The sequence below is a fragment of the Limulus polyphemus genome, unplaced genomic scaffold, assembly GCF_000517525.1.
Source record: "Limulus polyphemus unplaced genomic scaffold, Limulus_polyphemus-2.1.2 Scaffold132, whole genome shotgun sequence".
In the NCBI taxonomy this organism is placed as follows: domain Eukaryota; kingdom Metazoa; phylum Arthropoda; class Merostomata; order Xiphosura; family Limulidae; genus Limulus; species Limulus polyphemus.
In genome coordinates this window covers 531,456-544,345 of record NW_013665742.1, presented here as the reverse complement: position 1 = coordinate 544,345, position 12,890 = coordinate 531,456, and the positions used below count along the sequence as shown (strand labels likewise).

At 35.0% G+C, this 12,890-nt stretch overlaps 1 protein-coding gene across 1 annotated transcript in view; it reads left to right on the top strand.

Moving 5' to 3' along the window:
* Window positions 1-12,890, top strand: part of LOC106473678 — a 38,084-nt gene that overhangs the window by 5,368 nt on the left and 19,826 nt on the right. The window contains exon 2 of the mRNA XM_013934361.2: window positions 12,179-12,547. Within this exon, the coding sequence (XP_013789815.1) occupies window positions 12,179-12,547 (369 nt within the window). The remainder of the gene's footprint in view (window positions 1-12,178; window positions 12,548-12,890) is intronic.

Sequence of the window (12,890 nt, the reverse complement as noted above, 5' to 3'; positions counted from 1 at the left end):
TTCTACAACTTTGGAGAATAGGCGGGAGTTTCGCAATACATATTTAACTGTATAGGCTATGCATATTTTTAAATATAAATTGAGTCCAAACAAACCTTGATTTTAAAATAAATATATGATAACAAATTGTTACACTGTGGCTAAATTATTAATGTCCTCAGCTACGTTTACCAACTTTCAATATTGAGTCGGAAATTGTGATCAGATTTTGGAACTTACTATGGTGAGCCACATTGCCCCAGTTCTGGTAAATATCTTTATGACTAAGATGAAACAAAGGGCACTGTCAAGTTCTTTACACGCTCTCTACCTTTATGGCTCATTTGTGAGCGTTTCTGACCCTGAATCGGCACAACGTTTTCATGACCATATAAATGTTGTTGTTCTTTTCCAACAAAACACTTTATTAAAGAAGATGAATAAAACATTTATCTTCTATTTCTATCTGAATTAATAATGAAAGCTGATTTTTTTACATCAGTGTTTATCTACAACACAAATAAGAATTTGTATATCCCTTCAAATCAATTGTATATCAATTCAAATTCTTCTATAACATAGACAGAAGACTAGAAATAAAAAAAAATTACCAATGACGTAACTTGTCGTGTTAAATATATACATTGAAATACTATTTACAAAACGGAAACGGGAAGGAACTTAACAACCAGATTCTAGGCCCAGGCACTACTCGTTTTTAAACAATCCTGAAAACGTCTAGATTTTGATATGATCAATAATATCATCATTTTGACCTCAGAACATAATCACAGAAGTAATTTTATTGAAACAACTTCTACCAATATTCTGGAACAACCAATCAGAGTTTTAATTATTGGGCTAGTCTGACACCTGAGACAATCCCTATGTAACTCGTTGATTGACTCTTGATAGTTCAATTGTTCTTATTTTAACTCTCATCAAAACGTATATATATATATATAGTAAAGAAAGCTGAAATAATTACGAATTAAAATTTTTATTTCATCATGATAAAAGCCCGTAGATGGACGAAGATTATGTTTTTCACCCCTGTGTGTGTGTGTGTGTGTTTGTCAGCAAGTTTTCTCGAAAAAGACTGAATGGATTCGGACAAAAGTTGGTATACATTTGGACTATGACCCAACTTAGAAGTCATTAGCTTTCGAAGTGTCAAAATTATAGGTCAAGGTCACAGCAAAATCACGGAAGTCAAAGAAATCCCTATATGTTAACATAGGGACCGATTTTTCTTATTATTTTTCCTTTATAACTTAGTCAAAAATAATCAGATTTTGACTAAACGTGTAGAATTACTTGTAGGAATAATGATTCTTCATTGTCCTGCCAAAAATAATCCGGACATATGGACACATTTTCGTATGTTTTGCGAGCCGAATATGGTCAATACTGCGTGGCGGAGGTATGCGTTCCAATGAGTTCCCCTTTTGTAACTATTAAAATCAGTATTAACTACTATATAAAACCAGCCACATCTGACTTACCGACAAGGAAAGGCATCTCTCCAACTGTCTGATTTTTTGTTTGTTTACTATTTATCAGAATAAATCTTTTTCAGCTATTCATGTGATTCTATCAGATCATTATGTTGTTCACACTCATATTATTTGGTAAAATTGTTTGTCTGGTGATGCTGAGTTAACTCATTGAAACGTAGCAAATTTTTTCCTAACTTTGAATTTCAGTCGTATTTAAATCTAAGTTTATTGTACGGCGAGTTTTGACATTTCAAGGTAGAATTTGACCCTTGGTCAGTGGAACTCATTGACCTAATTTCAACTTTTTATTCAAGTAAAAGTGGTATGAATTATTTGCTTCGACCACTTCGAGCCAGGTGGTTAGGGCGCTCGACTCGCAATCTGTGGGTCGCGGGGTTCGAATCCCCGTCCCTCCAAACATGCTCGCCCTTTCAGCCGTGGGGGCGTTATAATGTGACGGCCAATCCCACTAGTCGTTGGTAAAAAAGTAGCCCAAGAGTTGCCGGTGGGTGGTGATGACTAGCTGCCTTCCTCTAGTCTTACACTGCAAAATTAGGGACGGCTAGCGCAGATAGCCCTCGTGTAGCTTTGCGCGAAATTCATAACAAACAAACAAAGTGTACTTCTGTACCTGCATATCGTAGCGATGGAGGAGGTGAAGATGATAGACTTTTCACAAGATCCAAAGCCTTGTTCCAGGTTTTGCCTGGAAGAACAACTGTTTTGTACATGTCTTCTACATGGACAACCAAATACAGCTACACATGAATGTGATACCACGTTATCTGAGGGGTGAGGTGATGGAACTGTCTGTATAAACAGGACAACCAAATACAGCTACACATGAATGCGTTACCACGTTATCTGAGGGGAGCGATGGAACTGTCTGTTTAAACCCATACACAAAATTTGCTGCTGTAGGAATTTAAACAAGACTGACCTTTAGAACTTGAGCTTTGGACATTAATTGTTCAGAAAATGATTTTTCCAAGTACACGTGTGAAATGAAAAAAGCCACATGGAGACATATACGCGAATGACTGTTATCGTTGATTATAAATAATACGCTGTGCTCTCATCATTATAGACAACCAAGCTGCTCACTCACCCCTGATTCTTCGATTAACCTGTTTTCTCTATCTTTCGTCAGCGATGTAGAATTTATGTTACTCGACGTCTTCGACGTGCGTACTCGCGCCGCTCGAATGTTGTATCATATAATTTACTTCATTGAACTGTCGACAGATAATGTATGGACCAGTACAGCCAGACCCGAGTTATTTCCGCGCTGCAGGCGTATGCGAAAACCATAACTCAGTCACTAGGCTTGAACGTCCGTTTTGTTACATTACTATTTTGCTTCATTTATTAATAAGATATTCTCAAAGAAAGTAGAGAAAAGTGAATAAATATTATGTCAACCATACCATACCTGCTATATTCGGTATTGACCGTAATACTACAAACACAGTAGTGGTTAGGTTGCTACTCATATTACTTGACAAAAGTTGTTACGGTGTGAACCGGATTAAGTTGATGAAGCGTAATTCTGATCAGTTTCATTTTTACTCTCAGTTAACCTATGAAACATATACCTATTTCAAGCTCTGCATTGTAACTAGATATAACAACAAGTATAGTGAATGATTGAGCAATTAGCATAATTATAAGCTTACGTTAATCAATACTAAAAGCCTTCGGGTTAATTTTAGATACACTTGATGATGAGGAGAAAGTTCATGAAACCCACAATGATGAAAGTAAAGCTATATACATGTTTTAGGTTTAGGTTGTGAACTAGCCGTGTATTTATTTATTTGCAAGATCGAATACACAAAACCCCAGACAATCTTATTAGTTCTATGATATTTTCACAGGATAGTTTTTATGTTCTAGGTTTAGGTTGTGAACTAGCCGTGTATTTAGCTATTTGCAAGATCGAATACACAAAACCCCAGACAATCTTATTAGTTCTATGATATTTTCATAGGATAGTCTTTTTGCCCGGTTAAACAATTTTAAGCTTAACACACACACACAGCTTTCTATTAAATAATATTAAAGCATTTTACAATTTAATAAACACTCAATAATTTATTTTCGTGGTAAACTGTTGAAATGGGACTCTGCACAAAATGTGTTCAAGGTATTTTAATGTACGTTATATTGTCTCAACAGAACAATTTAAGACAATTGGATCACCCGTATAACATTATTTCTGGCAACCTAGAAAAGTGGATTTCGTAAGGAAATCGTAACTGTGAAATGTTTGAAGCACAGTCAATTGACCATAGTTTCATCAACGATTCTGATATGTTACGTATTCACATTGACAACTGCACATGGTATAACAAGTCAGATCAATATTACTGGAGCACATCTGCGTTTCTGAACGCATTTATAACCGTCACTAAATATAACATGGAAGTAAGGTAAACTCTCACGTCTTACAAGTTAGGAGAAAACCGCGTTCACGATATCAATAGGTAAAATATATTGATAATAAATTAAACTTTATTTTTAAATTTACTGTATTACATTTGGTTATTGATGGCATACTGTCTTGAGATATAAACAATATTTATATATAATATCGTTAACTTCAAACACACACACAAACATATATATATATATATATATATATAAAGAAAGGGGGATATCTAAATTAAATAATTTTAAACTTAGTTCACAAAAATTTTTCATTGAATGGTATTAAAACATTTTCAAATTCAATACATACCACTTATGCCTGACAGATGGAACTAGAAGCTTTGGTGTATTGTCCTTCGAGCACCATCATTCTTATATTGAATAAAATCTACCAAATTATTTTAAATGTTATACCTGTAGCTTTATTGCACACACACACACACAAACAAACAAAAAAACAACACAAACAAAAAAACATAATAGTGGTACAGAAGAGCTCGCCCAGAAATATCACCATCTAAATTGACAATTTACTAAAGATCAACATAAATCAAATGAGAGCTTAAGATCTCTGAATTATGAAGATACACGATCCCGAGCTGACAGGCCCCAGCGGGCTAAGAAAATTGATATTATATGACCCTTTGCAAAAGCTACGTGTATATGTTTGTTTATATAAGTAATATAAATCTGTGAAGTAAATACAGTGAAAAAACAATCGTGGTACAAATGGTTTTGACAGTAATTTATTTTAATATATCAGCACTGAACAAAGCTTAAATTACACAAAAAATGTGACTATATGATCCTAACTGCTGGTAAGTCCCAATCACAACGTCTAGAAGGTCAGCTTCAGCATCTAGACTAACTATCAGGGTAAACAGAGTGCTCTTTCATTGCCATTTCCTCATCTGACTCTCTCACAATTATCCAGACATGCATCACCTGTGTCTTCCTTTTCATCATCTGAGGTGATATCGTACAACACGATAGCTCGGAAATTAACGGTTGCAACACCCTTTGAGCTGTCATTTTTTTAACTAACTAATGTCCTAAGTATAAAATAATCAAGTGCGTATCACATGACATACTGCATTTATATCCCATCGTGAAACACCAGATGGCAGCTCGGAAAGCAAGGAACACCACTTCCTTCGGTTGTTGATTTTGCTGTCAACTGGCCTTCCTAACTGCTGGTAAGTCCCAATCACAACGTCTAGAAGGTCAGCTTCAGCATCTAGACTAACTATCAGGGTAAACAGAGTGCTCCTTCATTGCCATTTAATTATTCAAGCTGTTTATCTGAAGAGTTTTTCTCAGTCTCCACCGCAGATATTTCACTATAGCTCCACTAGATGGATAAAATGATCATTACATGTTAAATCAATTTCTCGCTATCAAATATCATTTAACATTTCTCCCCCTCCCCCTCCCCCGCACACACACACGTACTTGCATTCCTTAGCTCAGAGTCTTAGAAACCAGTACAACGAAGTTAAAAGTTACTGGAAAACTTAGTAAAATAAATACAGGTTATAAGGTGCTGTAACAACTTTGCTTAGGTGATAAACAAGATGTCATGTTCCTACACAAATATAAATATAAGCAGCAGCAACCAGTCAAAACAAAACGAAAATGCTGAAAATTCTTAATAATCTTACAAAATACAACACAGAAGAAACGAAATATAAAATTCGAAATACAATTATTCCAAAATAAAACAAAATCGAAGTTAACCCAAAAAATAAAATACATGAAAAGACAAATAACATTAGTTATAACTGACAATAAAGAAAACGAAAATTTAACAACGAGATAAAGTTATGACGACAGCCAACCTTCAAACTATGAATGAAAAAAATTACTAATTTGCCGACATAATCACAATTTTAACATTACTTCAAAAAATAAAATATCAATCAAATACATGAAACACAATATCATAAAGCAGAATTTGAGTTAAACAAAGACAGAGCTAAAACATGAAATAAACGTAAAGTGCAAAATTAAAATCGTTCGAAACCGTAATTTAACACAAATATATTATGGCTGAAAATAAAATACAGAATAAAGAAACATATAACATATGATAATAAATTAAAGTAATCGAAACAAATAATAGTAATAAACGCTTAACATAAAATTGGAGAACATATATATACAAATATTTATAGCACTCACCCACAGAGATGACACAATGCTCGCAAGTCTTTTTGAAAATCGTTAACTTTCGTCAATGGTATTGCAGATGACCTTTCAGGACTTCCTCCTCTCGAGAGAGAGTGGTTTTTCTCATTGAATTACAGTATTTCATTCTAAAGTTCCCAATTTACATTGTTCGGACAGTTACAAAACCAATTATCAATATATGGCATCTAAATCCAAGCACCATTTCACACCATGGCTTGGACCTTACAGTGATAGTACCAGAAATCAACAAGTACAAGGATTCATGCTGGCTGATAAGTCCAGGGTGGTGGGTACTACTATTAGCTATGTAACAGTGGGTAATTATGCTGGTTATCTTTCTTCAGCTTATCATTTCCAGATGAGAAAAACCTGTTGGAAGCCTACACTAGGTTTCAGAGTTTGAGACTTCTTCTAGATGCAGTAGTTTGTCCTTTTACTACAATGTCATTATTATTTTGCACTCACTGAGATGGCACAGTTGGCATTGCTTTCTCTCCATTTTGTTCAACCGTTATTTTACATTAGGCCTGATATGATTGAGATGCTGATGGAGAGTCTCTGAGCTAGAAATGGCACCTTGAGGCTTCACCAGAATCTCATAATATGGACTTGTTTACCTCTGATTGCCATCATAGGTCATCTACTAGTGGTTCAGGATTCCGATGGTTAAGGCCCTCAGGGTAACAAAAACTTTGAATAAGACATTAGTTTTAAACAAATTTCCTCACTAATTAAAAATCTGGAACAGGATAACCAGTAGTAAAAATGTCGGCTTTCAATGGTAAAGGTCGAGATGAAAAGTTTCACGTGAACTCAATCTGTGAAATGTCAGAATTGCAGTTAACAATGTAAGCTTAATCATCATTACCAATCAGGCTATGAACCGACCTTTTCTAGGATATAGATATAGTGAATATGTCATGCCTTATGTATTTTACAGAGAAGAGAATACATTGACTCCAAGTTCTAGAGAATATACAATCCACATAGCTTCATATGGAGTAGCATATACACAGCCACCTTCCCTCACCATGCCAACCCATGGCAACACTCACTGGACAGCAAATTTATCTATATCTCATACACGTGAATTCTTGCACCATTGTCTGTTTGTCATAGAGACAAAGGCACAATCCAATGGGAGAATGACAATAGGACTGCAAGAAGACACATTTGTAACTGAAATCATACCAACTACCTTACATAGTAGTGACCATAGCTTCTAAACATGAAAGTCTTATAACCTGTTCACAGTTACATTCTGCCTCCTAATACAACTTAAACAAATATATACAAATATAATACAAATATAAATATTAGTCAGAACAAATATATACAATCATATCTTAGTTTATAAGTAAATCTAAGTTATGTTTCCAGACAAAATTTGTATTACAACATTACAAGATAAAATAAAACATAGAGTACTTGTTGTTTTTTGTTAAGTATTGATTCCGAACTGTTTGATTGATAAACTTATATACCAAATTATTTAGATACTTAGAGGATATTACTGAATAAGCAATCGTGCCATGATTTCACCCTTCATGACTAAGTCACATAACCTTCGAACATCACAGTTACCAAAACTGCCAGTTATTCTTTCACCAATATTAATAGTGACAATTCTTACATCACGTTTTCCCCTTAGTGTGGTTTAGGTTCTATAAAGGTTAAGTATTTTATATCAAAATGATCCTGGGGTCTCACAACGTCATTACAGTCCATGTCGCCGCGTCTAGCGATGTTCCTCTTTATTAAAGAATGTGTATCTTGACAATAGCATAGCCGTATACTTTCCATTCCAAAATGCTCCATCATAAACTTGTCATGTCTATTGCACACTACTTCTCCTTGTTTGCTTCCCGTAATCCATTTCACATACAAAGACGATGGTTTCCCAGCACATACGTTCATAGTCTGGTTGCACAGAAATCTATAAGCACTACATCTGACGACTTGACTAGTATGTTTTTGTATGGAATAGCATGAATTTTCATTTTATTCTTTGGCTGCTAAGATACATATTTGACAGTTTAATGAATATTTCATGGAAACATCGTGTGCTCACATAACATATGTCATTTTTCAGATGAAGATGCTTCTTGTATGTTTTTTACTATTGATTGTAATACTTGGAGATCTTTTTACACTGATATTTGTGTTCATGGATTTTCATTTGTCACAAGACGCCGTACTTTGTTTACCATAGCTAGGATACGACTTTTTTGAAGGCCACTTTCTAGATAGCTCCTGTTCCCATGTTTATCTATATTCCTTTGTTTTCCAATTTCATTAAATGGAAGGGATCTCTCATCTAGAAGGTTCTACGTCACTGATATGAACACATCTTTATAAATTGAGTGTAGGAATATATTGCATTGGAAAAGGTTGTTACCTACCCTTCCTAGAAGCAATAAAGTTTCAGTAGCATTACACTACCTACGCCACACCAAACTGTCAAAATTTGATACTGATACATACTGCTCCATCACAACTTTTATATCAGCTGTGGTTGTCACATGCCTTGCTAATATGTATATTCAAATTTATTTCCATATAATATATTCAACCCTCTATATAACAACTCCATGTTTTTTCTCTCAGTGAGAAACATCATGCTTACGGATACCTCGATTTATGGACAAACTGTATATATATATATATATATACATACTATTTACTAGCATTAAGGAACACAGAACAAATCGTGTTTCATATACTAAAGTATTCCAAGCTAAAACTGTAGCTCCTTCCAGCTAATCATTATAGCCAATACTTCAAGACAAAATTATTTATTAGCCTGAAAAGTTGTGCTATCGTATATATCATATTTTTGTACATAATTAAACGTACACAACCTGGTTCAAATATATCAAGGAAAACACACGAGTTCTGCCAAACTTATGTATCCACCATCAATATTAACCAACATATACTTGCAGGAAATCTGGTTTCCATGGTAACCAACACCACCATAGTCGTGCTCTCTAAGAGTACCAAACCTTTTGCTAGGCCTCAGTATGTGCACAAGAGAAAACAGAAAAATTACTTTTGCAACTTAATCAGCCAGAACTATGTGCTTATTCTAGTAGTACTAGGTGCCGTGAAATAAATGCTATATCTGCTAAGTCACGAAAAGTAGGAAAATCAGAAATTTAGCAAAATTATGTATATTTAGCCTAATTTATACAGTAGGTGTTAATTTGTCATGCTGTGTTTGAGCAAAACTCCCTGATTGATCTTGAGGAAGAGTGTGGAATAAGTAAACGTGACTTTCATCTCAAACGTGCATAACAACACAAACAAAAAATCTCGCAGATTTACGCGCAAAATCGCTGGTATATTCAGGAAATTTATATCTACAACTGTCCACCAACATTTGTCATAAACTTGATCTGAGTACTCATAAGTCAAGGATCACTACATCCTTCAAACGTAAGTGCGAGACTGCCTAGTCATTATTAAAAAGGTAAATCCAACTGTAAGTCTCTTAGCATTTTCATGTAACAACTTCTGTAAAATTACCTCCCCCGATAACTACATGTAGAACACCCTTTGTGCTTAACTTAAAACAAACAAACAAAGTTCACAGATATAATCACATTAGATATGAAAAGGAAATGTTTTGTTACCGAGTGTACTAATTCTGGAGTTAGAATTCTAAGGAAATCTCAACCAGACAAACAATAAACAAACCTTGCCTTTGGTGCATTCTAGTGTATGATATTATTATTTTTATAAATTTCTGATACACCAAAAATGGCTTCCGTGAACAGAGAAAGGAAACCAAAACCGAATGTTCTGCAAAGTTTCGTATACTTAAGTAAATGTTGGCTTACTGTCTTCATAATTTAAATGAACCTAACAACGATCTTTCTTCAGAAACTATACGATAACAAAAAAAACACCGATTCTTTAACATAGTTTTGTAGTTCTAGATTCAGGTACACTGATATTAACAAAACTCAAGTTCCAAAAATTATATGTAGATAGCAAATCGAACAGGAAAATGAAAAAGAAACAACCACAAGTTAACAAATAAAATAAGCGTTTATTCCTAAAACTGTGTAGGGTATTTACGTTACTGATCGGCCTATCAAATTCTGTTGTGACTTCAGTTGCTTCAGAGGCTGGATAAGTGTCTTCCTAAACAAAAATCCGTACAAGAATGGGGCAGTAACAATTATATTGGGGCAGTAACAATTATATTTTACCCGTCTTTGGAATTAACACATGGGTCCAAGTGTAGTATCCCATAACCCAAAGTTACATACATCACCAACTATTCCACACAACACATACAGGAGAGGAAATCTCCAATTCATAACAATTTGTACAAGAAACCGTGTTGCCCTCTTGAGATGGGCTTACTCTTTCCTCCCCCAGGATGTGAATACAGTAACAGGGTCGAAATGATAAAAGTTTCTAGGCATTCCTTTGTGCAACCTTAACCTAAGTTAAAGGATGAGTACGTGTTTACGACCTTATAGTATCCAATTAACAAGAATATGATAACTACACGTAGAACACCTGTAAAATTACCTCTAACCCCTGATAACTACACGTAGAACACCTGTAAAATTACCTCTAACCCCTGATAACTACACGTAGAACACCTGTAAAATTACCTCTAACCCCTGATAACTACACGTAGAACACCTGTAAACTTACCTCTCCCGATAACTACATGTAGAACACCCCAGATTTTGATCCAGAAGTTTTCCCCCAGTGGCTTAAAAGTAAGGTTACGGGCTTACAACGCTAAAATCCAAGGTTTGATTCCACGCGGTGGACATAGCACAGACTTGTGCAGCTTTGAGCTAAAAAACAAATAAACAAACTGGTTCAGACATTAAAAATAATTAGTTAGCTTTCTATTTTTATTCCTCAAACAAGCCCCACAGTGGCACAGCGGAATGTCTGCGGATTTACAACGCTAGAAACCGGGTTTCGATACCCGTGGTAGGCAGCTCACAGATAGCCCATTGTGTTAAGCCGCGGGGGCGTTATAATATGACGGTCAATCCCAATATACGTTGGTAAAAGAGTAGCCCAAGAGTTGGCGGTGGGTGATGATGACTAGCTGCCTTCCCTCCAATCTTACACTGCTAAATTAGGGACGGCTAGCGCAGATAGCCCTCGCGTAGCTTTGCGCAAAAATTCAAACAAACAAAATAAGGGTGCGTCTTATATTCCGAAAAATACGGTAATATAATTTCAATTAGAAATAAAATACAAATGTGCGAATCTGAATTAACTTCGTTTATTACTTTAGGTAAAAAACATCGATACGGATGTGTTAGTGTTATAGCATATCTAACCATTCATTTATCGATTTCTAACAGACTGAATATCGCTCTCGTTAAACGGTTAGAGTTTGGGAAGTATAAAGAGAAAGACAAGTTGCTCTATTTTTTTTCAATGGCAAAATATAATTCTCGAAAATAAATACTTGCCGTTCATACCGTATTTTTGCCGTATTTTTTAAGCATGAAACACCTTTGACCCTTTGAGACATTCAATTCATTTTTTTCCCTTTCAATTTCTGAGACTTCTTGAAAATATAATTAGTTTTGTAAAATTTTGAAAAAAAAAAGGAACATCGTTTTACACTATGTGCTTACACTGTGTTTCAGTGTAAATCTAATCATCGTTAACTGTCACTACAACTTAAGAAACAAAACACGAAGCTAAGACAGAATAAGTTGTTCTATTTTGAAAATGTCACGTTTTATTACATGAATTCAAGGTACACAAGAATAACGAAATACCCAATATATAACAAGTCATGCAATTTCATCCACTCTTGAAAATAGAAAATCGCTTTCCATTAACAAGTAACTCAGTCACTACCAGTTAGAGTATCTTTACGTCAGTTAATTTAGTTGTGTTGATCTGATGGTTAACAACAACGAGTTTTAATCAGTTTATTTTCGGGTATTAATGATAGAACCAAATTTTTTCTATACAGTATAGTGAATAGATTTCAGACTTTCTGTCCGTTTCACCTTCTCTAACCAGAACCTAAGATTCATCTAAACTGACAGGAGTTAATCAACCAATTTCGTTTCTTTTAGATTCTGGAGCTCTTAAGATAACTCGTTTATCAGTCCCAGCGTGGCTGAGGAACGGATCACAGGAGTCCGTGGTGTTGGATTGTGAATACGACTTCACCATGAAAGACAATCATCTCGTGGTGAAATGGTTTCTTGATAACGATCCAGAACCGATCTACCAGTGGATCCCGGAACTTGGAAGCAGATATTTCTCTTACCGTTTACAAGGCAGAGTAAACCTAGATTATAGTGTTTCTCCGTCCAACGAGTACACCAGGTACCGAGCCATAAATATCATTAACCCTACCACAGATCTGTCAGGGACGTACATATGTAATGTATTATCAAGGGCAGGGGAAGATCTACAGAAGAAGAAGATGATAATATACGGTAAGAAGTATTAAATAACGTCTATTTTGTTGAGCTGTAAAATCTGGCCGCATCAGCTTTTTTTTTTTAATTATACTTGATAATTTTTTTTATTTAAAATCTTATTTTACTTTTGTTTAGAGCATATCATTGTAATATTAACATATGTAATAAAGAAAGGGCGAGCATGTTTGGTGGGACGGGGATTCGAACCCGCGACCCTCAGATTGCGAGTCGAGCTCCCTAACCACCTGGCCATGCCGGGCCCCCTTATTTTTAAGACAAAGTTTTGGGGGGAAAAAAGCTACAGTCGTATTTGAAAGATTTTTATTGAACAAAAATTTCTATTTGATACTTTAAAAAT